The sequence below is a fragment of the Hemicordylus capensis genome, chromosome 5 (genome assembly GCF_027244095.1).
Source record: "Hemicordylus capensis ecotype Gifberg chromosome 5, rHemCap1.1.pri, whole genome shotgun sequence".
NCBI classification, from domain to species: domain Eukaryota; kingdom Metazoa; phylum Chordata; class Lepidosauria; order Squamata; family Cordylidae; genus Hemicordylus; species Hemicordylus capensis.
In genome coordinates, this window is record NC_069661.1 from 69,168,296 (window position 1) to 69,183,760 (window position 15,465).

General features: G+C 43.4%; 1 protein-coding gene across 5 annotated transcripts in view; it reads left to right on the forward strand.

Annotated features, from left to right (window-relative positions):
* RAPGEF2 (Rap guanine nucleotide exchange factor 2) overlaps window positions 1-15,465 on the forward strand; it is a 281,466-nt gene that overhangs the window by 90,635 nt on the left and 175,366 nt on the right. For all 5 annotated transcript variants that reach the window (XM_053255205.1, XM_053255201.1, XM_053255203.1 and 2 more), the window contains exon 2: window positions 9,639-9,709. In XM_053255205.1, the coding sequence (XP_053111180.1) occupies window positions 9,639-9,709 (71 nt within the window). The remainder of the gene's footprint in view (window positions 1-9,638; window positions 9,710-15,465) is intronic.

A 15,465-nucleotide genomic window follows, 5' to 3' on the forward strand; every position in this document is an offset into this window, starting at 1 on the left:
GAGAGCTACTTCAAGTAAGCCTGAGCTACTAGTAACTCCTGAGTTACCTAATGGCCGGCTGTTGGCATGCAGTGTTTCTTACCCCTTGGAACATGGTGCTAAGCCAGCACCCTTCTGCCTGTCACTTGGTTGCTGCTTTGGCAACACCTTTGCAGATAGGACCCTTGAATCTCTCCCAATGAGATTCAACCCCTTGACTTACCTCATGAGACACAGGCTAAAGGATAGGTATAAAAGTGGATCTTTACTCTCTCACACTCTTTCTACTATCCACAAGGCTAACCAAGCCTCTGCCTCCCCCCACCACTACTCCTTGGGCACTGCCTTCACTGTCCATGTTACCAAGGTTGCCAGATACCGAATGAATGAATGAATTGCTTTATTATGGTCAGAGGCCAGCAGGAAGAAACACAGTTAGAAATAAGGAATAAATAAAAGGTACACAGCTGCTAAATCAACCTGCTCTCATAGATTTTTAGACACTAAAAAACAGAACAGCAACATTGTAAGCGATCTGAAGCTTTTGATCTGCAAAAAGCAATGTTACATAAAAATCATCAGAATGACCTGGAAATTCCATTGAGGGGACAAATGCCAGGAACCATTTTTTCACATTGTACTTCTGCTCTGTACAAAAATGATCTGTATTTCTGTTCAAAGTCATGTCTCTGAGTCTGTCTGTTTGTTCCTCTGGAGTACCCTAATGTCTCACCACTGTCTGGACTGTGATCCCTTAGTTATTCATGCTTGCAAATCTGGTTTTACATCTCTCCCCCCCCCCATTTTGTTCTCATAGCCTAGGGGCACATGTGCAAAATACAAGGGTGTGAGCAAGTATGCCAACAGTAGCTCTATTCTTCCATGAGGAGATATCTATTAAAGTAATTGGAATTTACAGTTCTTCTCTGAAAAACTGAACTTTGTTTTGTGACAGAACTTGAATGTGTGTTTTTCTGCAAAGGAACAGAAATCCAGTGGTTGGCACACAGTACTTAGGAAAAAGGCTTATGTCACAAGATTTCATGTATTATATAGCTAAAGAACACAGCTTTTGCAGCCCTTGCAGAAAGAAAATTTTCTTTTTGAGAAGGGGGAGAGGGCTTCTGGGAGCTGGATAGTCTTGCAGGTTACACTCCTATGAGCACATTTCCTGTTAAGGAGACAGCCAGTAAAGCCTTTCCTATGTCTAGTGAGATCATGAAACCGTCTGTAGGGATTTCCATTAGTGCACCAATGGTATTACCTCAGCCAGGCAATTCCAATGACACATTAGCCCTATTCAGGTGTTAGGTTCAGCACTTGTAAAAGTTTACAGAGAACACAGGTACAGATCTGTACACAGGTACAGTTATTCACATGTTATATGAACACAGGCACATCAGTGCGTGCTTCTTATCTGTACCATGAATTTGAGAGGTCTACCCAGGTTTCACTTTCAGAATGAACACAGGTAGAAGACACCTGTACACTCATACAGCATAATGTCTGATTAGGGTGGTTGTCAGATCAGTTGCTTCCTTGTTTGTCATGGGAGTGCATATGTGTTCTTACTGAAGTCCAGTGGCTGGCTACACTGTATGATGGGATCTGCAAGCCTGCCTGCTTGGTCACCGCCACTTGCAAGAGGATTAGTCATGTGTTTCCTGCTTCCCCCTTGCATGTCTTCAGATCCAACAGCAAGGCATACTCCTGGTCCCTTTCAATTCAATTCACACAGTTAATGTTCTTGGGAACTGATCAATGGGTGTTTTACTGGAGTTAGCGTTTGTGCATGGCCTGGTAACCTGACGCTGCCTCCTAGTCAAATAGCGGGCTATTTAAATTGTATTATGATGTGCACAACTGCTGCTAAATGGGCAATGATCCTTTACAGTCGTGGCTTTGTTATATTTAGTATGGGCATAGCACCTGTCTCTATTCTATTTTCCATGTCATCTCTTCCAGTAGCTGGTGGTGGTGTATTTCTTCTTAGATTCTGTTCACATTTGGGATAGGGAATCATTTTGTCATTACTCTTGCTACGTAAATCAATTGAAAACTAAACATTCTTATGTGTATAATATATAACTAATAATATAAATGTGATATGCTTACTTTTACAGAGTTTTTCACAGTACCCTAATGTTACAGAATCTGAGATAGTGATAGGCAATGTTGAGGGGGAAAAATCTTCCTCTCTTGCCTGTGAATGGCAGGGGGAGCTATTTCCTAAGAGAAGCTCTGTTTTTACTGCTTTGTGGAACAGCTTTTCAGGAATTTGCACTACCTTCAAAGCAACTGTTTATGGAGTAGATTTTCTGGCAACAAATGACAGGAACTTAGATTCTGCAACAGTTTAAAAATGTTGGCATGATCTTCATAGATTTTTGTGCCTACAATATAATGCAGTTTGGGGAGCTCAGTAGCAGAGTTGTGCCGTTGCATCAGTGTCTACTCCTGGCGACTACAGAGCCCTGCGGTTGTCTTTGGTAGGAGGGGTTTACCATTGCCATCTCATGTGCAGTATGAGACAATGGCTTTCAGCATCCTCCTATATCACTGCTGCCCGATATAGGGAAACATAGTCTGGGAAACATACCAGTGGGGATTTGAACCAGCAACCTCTTGCTCCCTAGGCCAGTTACTTAGCCGCTGCGCCATTAGGTGGCTTACACAATAACTTGTGTATTAGTTTTTGCTGCTTGTTATTGTTATGTTTTATAGTATTTTATTGTCTTGTTTTGTTGTGAATATTATGTTTTTATTCTTTTATTGTAAGTCACCCCAAGCAGCAGTGTGCTGAAGAGGTGGGATATAAATATTTAAATAAATATAGTGTTCCCCCCACCCCATTCCTAGTTTTGTACATATCCAAAACAGATTTAGAATCTTACTGCCTTCCCTCCTGTCTCTCCCTCTTTGTTATACAGCATAACTATTGAATATCTACATATTTCCTGTTCTTGTTACCAGTGTTCCCTCTAACAGGGATTTCCAGATGTTTACTACAACTCCCAGCATCCCCAGCTGCAATAGCCTTTGGGGATTCTGGGAGTTGTAGTCAACAACATCTGGAAATTCCTGTTGTTACTTCAGTTGATCTTCCTGGCTTTGAAGGGCCAATAGTTGAAGTTATTGGTAAATATTGCTTTCTGCTTTGCATCTGATCCCATAATGTATTGGAAAATTAAGTTCATTTGAGCAAAGCATGAATGATGGAATAATCATAAAAACATTCCTTTAGTTTTCTTAGAAACTTGAATTACCTGGAAAAGCCCTGCAAAAGTGTGACTGACATCCAGACCCAATGCTCTGTCAGTGTGCTAGAGTTGTCCATTGTGCAAGGAGGGGTGTGGGTTTGGGTGGCCTTCCTTCCCTTCTGCAGCCACCTGTGCTTCCTGAAACTGTCCCTGAGGGTTAGGGAGCCATCAGGGAGATATTTTGCAAAGCACAGGCAACTGCAGAGGAGGGTTAATATGGATGTTGACCAGTGTTAATGGGAAAAACATTTTGGCTTCACTTAGTTTTGACATTTGAACCTGGCATGTACCTGTGCAATGAAAACCCAATGTTAGATGGGAATATCTCATTCTGTGTGGTCTCTTCTGGAAATATGCTATACTATTGAAGAGGATGGTATGTACATCAAGACAGATTTCTCTAAGTGTTAAGGATAGAGTTAGGCTGCATAATGAGGTGGCTATCCCAGGTGGCAGTTTGGCAGATATGACGGGCACCCTGCCCCCATTGACTGCTGAACTCTGCCAGCTACCTCATTGCACCTCTCCACCCCAGTGGGAAGAACCCTCATTGCTCCCAATCATCACGGCCTTGTTTCACCTTCCACCCTCTTTCTGGCTTTTAAAAAGACAGAGGCTGAGGGACTGGGAGTGTAAGGTAGTGTGGGCTATCTACCCCAACACTCTACTCCCTCACATGCCTTTCTGTTCCTCATTCCTCACTCTGTCTTTTCAAAAGCAGAGGAGGAGGAGGAGTCACCTGTGGCATCGGGGAAGGGGCAGGAAGAAGAAAATGCTCCTTCCTCCCACTGCTAGGGGAGAAAGAGCAGTGTGTATGGTGTGTATTACATTTCAGCAGGGGCAAGAGTGTGGCATGCTCTGCCTGCCATTGTGGGATACTGCGCTGCCTCAGGCACAGTTGGTGCTTAGGCCAGGCCTGAGCAGGGGTCCGCCAGAATAGCACCCCATGAGCCTTGGGTTGGGTTGTTGCTGGATGGCACAATTGTCCACCACAATCCTATGTGCACATTAGGGATGTGCATGAACATGTTTGGAGGCCCATAAAAGGCAAGGGATACCTTTTAAGGACTGGTAACTGAAATACTATGGCCAGCTCATGTAATTTCCACTGAGTTACAAGTTTTTTAAGTGAGAGAAATAAGCCATAAGGAAATTGAACTAGCCATATGTTAGAGTAACTCTCAGAAATTTTAAGCTGTTGATTATTTCTGCAGCAGTCTTCAATGAGCCAACTCCAGTGAAGCCTGTAAATGTGCACTAGGGATGTGCATGGAACCGGCTGGGGGTGGCTCGAGGATCGATACCTTTAAGGAATGGGGAGGGTGCTGTTAACCCTTCTCCCCATGCCACATTTTCCCTGCTGGCTCTGCAGCTTAAAAGGGTCCAGCGGGGCAGCAGCATAACACCCTGCCGCCCCCATTTCCACTATCTGTGCACATGAAAGGGTGAAAACCCATGTATCCGCAGTTCCTAGAGGGCCAGAAGTGACTGTGAAGGCCTCTTCTGCCCACCCTTTTGTCTGCAGGAGCCCAGGATGAGCCATTCTGTAGCATTTTTTTTTTTTTTAAAAATAGACTTCCCCACCGTGAATTTTCAGTTTGGGGGGGAATTGCGTTCTTTGGGGGACATTCTTGGGCACGTGGGGGTGGGATTCCTGGACATATGGAGATAAGAACAAAAGAACATAAGAACAACCCTGCTAGATCAGGCCCAGGCCCATCTAATCAATCATCTTGTTTCACATAGTGGCCCACCAGATGTCTCCCAAGGGAAGGGGTAAAGGTATGCCTTCTCTACTGCTGTTACTCCCCTGCAACTGGTACTGAGAAGCATTGTGCCTCTGAGACTGGAGGTGGCCCACAGCCGCCAGACTAGTACCCATTCATGACCTCTTTTCCATGAAGTTGTTGAAACCCCTCTTAAAGCCTTCCAGGTTGTTGGCTGCCACCACATATTATGGCAGAGAATTCCATAAGTTGATTAGACATTCTGTGAAAAACTACTGCCTTTCATTGGTCCTAAATTTCTTAGCAATCAATTTCATGGGATGACCCCTGGTTCTAGTGTTATGTGAGAGGGAGAAGAATTTCTCTCTATTGATGTTCTCCACAACACACATGATTTTATAGACCTCTATCCTATCTCCCTGCAGTCGTCTTTTTTCTAAACTAAAAAGCCCCAGGTGTTGTAGCCTTTCCTCATAAGGAAGGTGCTCTAGGCCCCTGATAATCTTGGTTGCCCTCTTCTGCACCTTTTCCAGTTCTACAATGTCCTCCTTTAGTTATGGTAACCAGAATTGCATGCAGTACTCCAGATGTGGTCGCACCATAGTTGTGCTGGACTCGGACCGGGAGACCCGAGTTCAAATCCCTATTCAGCCATGAAACTAGCTGGATGACTCTGGGCCAGTCACTTCTTCTCAGCCTAACCTACTTCACAGGGTTGTTGTGAAAGAGAAACTCAAGTATGTAGTACACTGCTCTGGGCTCCTTGGAGGAAGAGCGGGATATAAATGTAATAATAATAATAATATGATATTGATCAGCCTAAATTTGGCTTCTAGGACCTCCTGACTAAATTTCCCAAGATCGTTGGTGTCAACATGCACCATGACAGCTGGCTCTTCCCCAGCACTGCCTAACAGCTTATCTAGATGCCGTGTGATATCCGCAACTGTGGCACCAGGCAGGCAAATCACAGTGTGGTCTACACATGGTCACAGACCCATCTCTCTATACCTCTAATGATTGAATCACCCACTACAAGGAGGCACCCCCCCCCCCCAAGGAGTATCCCCTGTGCAAGAGGATATGGGATCATCATCCATGAAAGGGGTCCCTTGTAAAGGAGTATTTCCCTCTTCCTCAGACTGTTGTCCTCCTTCCCCAAGACCTTCATTCTCCCTGACAGCCTAGGAGCTATCAGCCTTGGAGTGGGATGCCTCTACCATGTCCCTGAGAGGCACATCCACATGCCTCTCTGTTTCTCTGAGCTTCTCCAGATCCACCACCTTGGTTTCTAGGGAACGAACTTGTTCCCTGAGAGCCAGGAGCCGCTTGCACTGAGCGCACACCAATGAGTACTGCCCATGTAGCAAATAGTCATATATACCACACTGTGCAATACACTGGGAAGTGCTCCTTCCCCTGCTGGCTTTCTATCTTCATAACTGGTTTTGTTGGAGTATTTAGAGTATTTAGAGATTAGAGTATTTAGAGATTGTTTATTAGAAAGTTAGGTCAGCTGTATTGGTCAGCTATTTAACAGTTCACACTTCCTTTCCCAAGAATGTGAAGGAGGGAGTAGTACTTATCTTCTTGGGCTCCTTGTGATCAAGGGGATGCATTTCGGGCTCCCCCCCACACTTCCCCACTAAACTCCATGCAAAACTGTTCGGTAGGTTTTCTGGCCTTCACCAGTGAGTAGGCTTCATACTGAAACAGGAATGTGGCTCACAGGAATATGGCCCCTCACACCAGCTATGACTCACTACAGCCCTAGCTTATTTGTCCCTCTCATAGGAGCATAGGAAGCTGCCATATACTGAGTCAGACTACTGGTCTATCTAGCTCAGTATTGTCTTCACAGACTGGCCAAGAGCCCCCAAAGCAAGCACTGGCAAATGCTAGCTCTAATTAAATCAAATTAAAAGCCTGGGTGAACAAATGTATCTTAACTGCCTTTTAAAAAATTGTCAGAAATAAAGAGTCTTTTACTTCAACAGGGGGTGCGTTCCAAAGTTTCAGGGTAGCAGTGGAGAAGGCCCATCCCTGCGTAGCCACCAGACAAGCTGGTGGCAAATGCAGACAAACCTCTCTGGAAGATCTCAATGGGTGATGGGGCTCATGGCGAAAAAGACCTTCTTTGAAATACCCAAGTTCTAAGCTGTTTAGGGCTTCATAGACTATAACCAGCAACTTTTCCATTTTGCCTGGAAACTTATTGGCAGCCAGTATAGCTCTTTCAACACAGGAGTAATATGGTGTCTTCAAGATGACCCAAAGACCAACCTGGCTCCCACATTCTGTACCAACTGTAGTTTTCGGACTATGTACAAAGGTAGCCCCACATAGAGTGGATTGCAGTCATCTAGTCTGGAGGTTACCTTCATATGTACCACCATTCTGAAGTCGTTTATCTGGAGAGACAGACACAGCTGGGGTATCAGCCAAAGTTGATAAACAGCGTCTCTGGCCACTGCCTCAACCTGGGACACCAAGGAAAGATTAGGATCCAGAAGCACCCCCAGACTGTGTACCTATTCCTTCTGGGGAAGCGTGACCCATCCAGAACCAGTTTAGATATTGTAAATGCTCTATTGAGTTGTAAATTAACATATTTAGTGATCAGATTTGAACCACTGCTTGAGAAATATGTAAAGCATTTTCAATGGAAAACTTGATTTAAATCAGTGATTTAAACTATGGTTTTCTCTTGGTGATCTAAATCTCCATGATTTAAGTCATAGGAAGATAGGAAGCTGCCATATACTGAGTCAGACCATTGGTCTATCTAGCTCAGTATTGTCTTCACAGACTGGCAGCGGCTTTTTCCAAGTTTGCAGATGGGAATCTCTCTCAGTCCTATCTTGGAGAAGCCAGGAAGGGAACTTGAAACCTTCTGCTCTTCCCAGAGCAGGTCATCCAATCAATGTTTATTTTATCAGAATAGCATTACTTACTAGAAACAGGAGCTGAGAGGAAGGCTTGAATGAAGACTTCATAACATTAACTGCTGACTATTGAAGGTGGTGGTGGGAGACATATTAAAACTGATAAAGTGGGTTTGATCTGTTGGTGCTAGTTTTAGACAGTAATACAAATGTAGTATGTTTGAATTTGTTCTTTTTTATTGTGATTTGGCTTGGTCTTTTATTCACAAGTGTTCCTCTTTTTCTAATTTATGTATTTTATTCTTGTCAGTAATTGATACTGCCTCATTTGTCCATTAATTCAGAAGAGCTTTGTATATATTTTTTTAAAAACTCATTTAGCCTGCCATCTGATAGAAAGAAGATTGTTAAAGTAACCTGAATTTTGACTTAGCCACCTAATGGTGCAGCGGGGAAATGACTTGACTGGCAAGCCAGAAGTTGCCAGTTTTAATCCCTGCTGGTATATTTCCAAGACTATGGGAAACCCCTATATCGGGCAGCAGCGATATAGGAAGGTGCTGAAAGGCATCATCTCATACTGCGCGGGAGATGGCAATGATAAACTCCTCCTGTATTCTACCAAAGACAACCACATGGCTCTGTGGTCGCCAGGAGTTGACACTGACTCGATGGCACACTTTACCTTAATTTTTACTTACCTGAAATGAAGCCCCTTTCTTATAGCGTTTGTCTTTATTTTAGCAAATTTTAAAACTTTTAAAACATCAGTCTATTTAACATGGCTATTGACCTATACTAAGATGGCCTCTTGGAAAACCTGTATTGTTCTGTGATTATGTATTTTCTCCCATTGCTTATTCTAAAAGTATAACTTTCAGCGTGTTTTTAAGAATTGTAATATGGCATTGGGTGGGGGAGGAGAGGGATTTGCAGGCATTGACATAATTTCATAATTTGGTGGAGGAGTGTAGTTTTGATAACCATTTTTTCTGTTAATTATGCAAAACAAGTGCTTGCAATTTTTGGGGGAAATGTCTTTTAAAAATTTAACCTGGTGAAACTGAGAAATTCTTCCAAGTGTAATGGACCTCATTATCCATGGGGTTCCATTCTGCCAGCGGGTAGGACACATAGCAGCCCTAATGCCCCATTATCCACCAGTTTGCTATATGGCTATGGGAATTGGCGGCGGGGGCCAGGTTAGGTTCTGCTGCCCTTACCATTGCTTACCAACTATAGCAGATTGCCCCAGATTCCCTCCAAACCAGTAAACAGGCCAAATAAAGTGCCCTGCCATGCTCCACTGTCCTACTTTAGAAGTCCAAGAATGCCCCCTAAGAGTCAATAATTCACCAAAAATCATGATTTTGGGGCCATTTTTTATTTTAAAAAGAACCATAAAATGACTCCTGAACATAAAATGGCCGGAAATAACCTCTGAGATTCCAGTGTTTAACCGTTTTTTGCCGTTTCCCACTGTTGCGTATACCAAGGTCGGGTGTCCATTACCTGACTGTGGATACACAAAATTGTGAGTCTTCTGTACTTAACAAGGTTCTGCTGTACTTCTAATAACACCAGGTATTTCTGTATTGTATGGAAGACCTTTGGTCTTCATTCTTTTATGTCGCTAATGGATACAAGAATAATCATTCGCTTGGGAGGATATGTGTGGAACATATATCTTATCCTACCCCCTCCCCCAAATATTGTGATAGCATTGTTTGAAGTTACCTGTGTTGATCACAGATTTTCTAATGATAGTTTGTTTTATCTGTTTATAGGATCTGGAGATCGTATATTCTTATTTGCATGGAATGGAAGCCTTATCTAATTTGCGAGAACACCAACTCAGGTAAGACATTTAATGCTAATACACATCTCTTCTTAAGACTTACTTTGTTACAAAGGTCTGCTTTATCTGGACGTTGCATTAGTAGCTAAGTAATAAACTTTCTTTTATTATGAATAAGCCAGACCTCTTTGTAAGAGTACCTTAAATCAGTGCCACATCCATTGGTTCATAAACTGTTACTTTGAGCCAAAATTGACTTTAGTATTGATGTATCTGTACCTTGCTTAATTAGCCAGTTTGCACAGTGCGAGGAAAGTGTGAACCGCAAAGCTTATTCAGGGGTCCTCTAAGAATGCTAATTAATCAAGGAACTGGATAATCAGGGGTTCACATAATTTTTAAGACTAGGTTCTCAAGTGAGTACCAGCAGAAGTGATCTGTACCTTGCTTAATTAGCCAGTTTGCACAGTGCGAGGAAAGTGTGAACCGCAAAGCTTATTCAGGGGTCCTCTAAGAATGCTAATTAATCAAGGAACTGGATAATCAGGGGTTCACATAATTTTTAAGACTAGGTTCTCAAGTGAGTACCAGCAGAAGTGATTCGGTACTCACAGATATCAGATGTCTTGCTAGATCCTTTTCTTCCTCCTCTGCCACTTCAGTGGCACAGCCCTTTGCTCACCGTGTGCAGCTTGTGCTGCACTTACCATTGCTTGCCAGTGGCTCTCCAGGCCTCTCAGAAACAGAAAAGGACCTATTCCTGTCTACAGACAGGAATGGGCCTTTCATCTGCTGAGGAGCTGGAGAGCTGCTGGGAATGATCTGAATGCCATCCATTCCCAGCGGCTCTACAGCCGCTCAGAAGGAGAAAGGCTCTGCTCCTGTCTCCAGACAGGAATATGGGGCCTTTTCTGCTTCTGAGAGGCCCGGAGAGCTGCTGGCAAGTGGCAGTGAGAGCGCAGTGGTGAGGGTGGCAGGAGCCACAGTGAGGGAGTGGTGGCAAGGCCAATGGGTGGGAGGAGAGGGCAGGCTACCGAGGTAGCAACAGACAGTACTCATTTGATCATTTTTTGAAAGTTTGGGATACTCTTCTACAAATTTTTGATACTCATGAGTACCTGAGTATCACTTATTTGAATCCCGGTGAATAATCTAGGGAGGCTGCTTGCTAAGATTTTACATGCACAGTTAAGAATGTCTCTTGACTTTTTGTAAATATGCTATGTTGAAGACACTATGGAGTGTGTGTGTGTGGGGGGGGTGAGGGTGAGGGGTAGAGAGTGAGCTCTCAGTTTTGCAGATATCCCAAACAACTGTGGTTTGTTAATTAGCTTTCCAGAATGCCAGGTGGAATGCTCGAAAAGAACTGACTTTTAGAAACTGTATATTGGCTATAATTTACTTTTGTAGGAACTGTTGGGGCAAAATCAGAATTCTGCAGCTAAATGAAAGTTGTTGGTAATTCCTTTATTCACCACCATCCAGAGCCTTTTCGTTTCTGAATGCATCAACAAAATCATATATTAAATCAGAAAAAGTGTGTCCTGAGAACTGAGTTCTTACAAAATCAATTCTTAAAACAAAAATAGCTTTATTGATGTAGGTTATAGGTAAAGTGCTTAAAGTTGCAATCAGGCCAGTTTTTAGAGGCTGGAGCTAGTGGGAATAGAATTTAAGTACTTTTAGAAGTAATTTAATTTAATATTAACATGTAAAAATACCTCAGAAACTGACTTCGTTGAAAAGAACAGCTGCATTTTACTGCTGTATTTGAAAAAAATAATTTGTTTGACCATTATAGCAACGAACTACTGAATTGACATGTTCCCCATCTCATGCACCTTACCATTACACACAGATTGACAAGTAGTCACTCTTTCTGCATCTTATTTATTTATTTTTTTTGCTGTTCCCCCTTTCCCTGTTCTTTTCTTTGCATATACTCAGTGTTACTGGGTCTTCAAGCATATCATATAGTTTCTAGGGATGTGCAAGAATTGCGATTCATGCATTGATTTGAAGGGTCAGTTTGGGCACCTTTAAGAGTGAGGAGAGCAGGTCTGCACCTGCTCTTCTGCTGCTTGCTGCAGCTTCCTGTTGCAGCACTGTGCTCCCCAGCATGCCTTGCACAGCGGCTGCGTGCATGTGGTGCTGTGCATCAGTTGAGGCCATGTGTGTGCCACTGTCATGCATGGTGTGCTGGGGAGCATGACACTACTTCAGGAAGCTGCGGTGAGGAACAGGAATGGACCTGCTCTCCTTAAAGCTGCCTGAACTGATCTGTGAATCAGTGCACACATTGCGATTTGTGCACATTCCTAATAATTTATTTAGGTCAGTCTGAAGGTCTTGTGATTTGAACTGTGTTTTTGCTATCTAGTGTTGCATATGTACCATAAAGGGTAATACTATACTAATAATTGGCCATTGTCAGTCCCTGAGCCTAAGGATAATCTTCCCTTTCCCCACAGCAAACCCATAGGCAAGGAGAATGTGCAGCTGTGTCCTTTAGAACTTTGCTGCTAGTTTCCTTTTGGGATAGAAAATAAAGTGCAATATGTTGGAAAAGATATGCTTTACAGATATGCTTTATTATGAGCTCTCGTTCCTTGACTGTCTGACTCCCAGCCATGGGATCTTCTCCTTCCATATTCATACAAACAGGCATGCAGGGGTGTAACTAGGTTGGAGTGGGCCCTGAGACAAGATTCTTAAATGGGCCCCCCCCCACCCCGCCGTCACCGCTTACCTCTCCTTCCTCTGGCCCGATGTCTCTGCTAACTATCCCAACTAGTTGTAAGGTATAGATGACATGAAAGCCCTGTGGTTTTCTTTGGTAGAATACAGGAGGGGTTTACCATTGCCTCCTCCCGCGCAGTATGAGATGATGCCTTTCAGCATCTTCCTATATCGCAGCTGCCCGATAGAGGTGTTTCCCATACTCTGGGAAACATACTATTAGTACCCTGCAGAGTAATCTAGTGTTGTTATGCAGGGATGTACTCCGGAACATCTAATAATCGGAAGAACCCTTTTGCATAGCTGTGCCTGCTTGTGCTTAACGTGCTTACTACTTAGTCCCCTTTACTAAGCCAGGGAGGGCGAGGTGGGCTGGCAAGAAGTGGGGTGTGTGTGTCCTCTCTCTCAGTGAAACCCCGTAAGCGCACAAGAGCTCCCCGGATATGGGGATAATGCCGATAATGCAGGGTTGTTGAGAAGGCTACGAGAAGAGAGTGCATGCCAAGCGCTAACTCTTCTAAGGGGCTAGACTTAACACAGATGCTTGCAGACCCGAGCGTATTGCACACACACACATGATTCTGGTACAAAGGGATTTGCATGTAGTGATCTATGCCCCTCTAGCTTCCCCCGGGCTGGTTTCCCCAGTCTTTAGGGCCAGCATCTGCAAATCACGACTCTCTCTCTGAGCATTTATTGAGGGGGGTTGGGGAGGAGAATATAATCCTGCAGCTATACCAAAAAAAGGAGTGGGGGCGGGGGGCGGAGAAAAGGGAGAGCTCTTTACATGTAGGGCTCAACTGGTAAGAACTCGGCTGGGACTAAGGAATGTGGAAATACAACTCCAAGCAGGCAGCCTGCTGCGGCAAGTCCTAGGAAGAACGGCGCAGAACAAGGAAGGCAGACAAAACCTGCCCGCTGGAATCACACGCAGCCCTGAGCTCGACAGGGAGCCCTTCGGAGCTCAGCAGCCGCAGGCAACTGTGACTCCACACAGGCACAGCCTGACTGCTGCAGCTGCTGTGACCACCACAGCCAGCCAATGGATGGGGATTTGGGGAAGGAGGAGGAGCCCCCACGATGCAAAGGGTGGACTCACGAAGACAAAAAACAAGGAAATAGCGGGCGGCGCCAGAACAAGCAGGACGAGAAAAAAAAGTTTAAATGAAGGAAGGAAGGTCGGGTAGGCGCTGGGTGGGGGAGAGCCTCTGAGGGCCCCCCCCAATGTGGGGGGCCCCAAGACAACAGCCTCCCCCTGCCTAATTGTAGTTACGCCCCTGCAGGCATGGAAACAGAGACATCAGATGATGCAAGTCCATTTGGTTGATTTATTCAGAGGACTTCATCTGGAAAATAAAGCAGAGATCAACAGTTCCGTGCAGGAAGACATAAGCCATGATACTGCAAAATCATACATCAGCTTTAAGGTTACATATTAAAACTGCAAGCCACTTAATGGCACAGTGAGGAAGTAACTTGCCTGGGGAGCAAGAGGTTGCTGGTTTGAATCCCCACTAGTATGTTTCCCAGACTGTGGGAAACTCCTATATTGGGCAGCAGTGATATAGGAAGATGCTAAAAGGCATCATCTCATACTGCATGGGAGATAGCAATGGTAAACCATTCCTGTATTCTACCAAAGAAAACTACATGTCTCTGTGATTGCCAGGAGTCGATACCGACTCAATAGCACAACTTTACCTTTTACTTTATTAAAACTGCAGGTGTGAAGTTGAAGAAGAAAGGTCAAATACTAAATGCAAAAATGACAAATATTTATATATCGCTTTTCAGCAAAAGTTCCTAAAGCAGTTTACATAGATATAAACAAACAAACAAAGAAAATGGCTCCCTGTGTCCAAAGGAGATATTCCTGCAGGGCTTGAACAATGGTTTCTGCTGATTAGTATCTTTACATATTAGCTTGAGAATGTAGTCTCCACAGCTCTCCAACTCAAGATTAGTTTCAGGGAACTAGTTCTGTTTCACGTTAATTGCCCAAATATACCCTTGATCGGTTCATGACCTAGGGTTTTGGTTTAATCACAGTGACTTCTTTAAGAACAGCTAGAATAATCTCTCTTTAGTAAACAGTATGCTCAGCCAATGTAATATTTAATTATAACAGAGAATAGACCTTGTGTCTAGGCTCAGACATAATGCTAAATTACCATTAAGTCCTTGAACAACATTTAAAGCTACACCAGTGTAGACTACCCTCAGCAATACCTTTTTGAGTTGGTGTGCAGAGGTATCCAGCAATTACAGAGAGTGTACATTGTAGTAGTTACTTTATAGTATTCTTGTTGTAAAATTATTGCATTTAAGCATGAAAAACCTGAGTTAGCTTTAAAGAAAAACACTGTGAAGAAAATATTTACAAAATATGACACCATGATACTTGAATTTGTCTCTTGCTGTCTGACATTTAAGCACTTTGCTATCTCCAATGCCTGTCTCCAGCCATGATTGCTAGAACTTAGAAATGCGTCATGACAATGCATGCTTTCCAAAGCCTATTGTTTTGCCCTCCTGTCCTCAAATTAAATGCCTCCCCCCATGACTTTATCATTAACATAGCCTTTTAATAGCCTGACCATCTGAACTCCAACTTGTAAGAAAAGTCAATGCAAGTTTAGTGGTGTAAAATTAGTTTTTAGAATTATAGTTGCAACAGGCAGTCCTCAGTTTCTCTCACAGATCCCAAAAGGTGAAATCTGTTTGCTCTTCTTCTGGTAAATAATTTGATGGGAACTTCTTTGTCTGCCCTGGAAGAGTGAGCAAGTGTGTTAACTTTTCCAGTGCTAACATGTGATTTGAGGCTCGCAGATAATGTGTTATTTTTTATTTTTTATTTTTGTAGTGGAAGTCCCTCCCTCCCTCCCTCTCCCACACCACCCAAGGAATGTAAGAGACTGTCTGAAGCTTAAAAGGAATAATCCATTTCAATAAAATATGAACAAGAGCCTATTAAGTAATCCTGGCTTATCTCTTTATTTTTGTCCTCCAGTTACCCTTTCTATTTTCAGTCCAGATTTGTATAAATGTATTACAATTTGGGTGACATTCACAGAGCT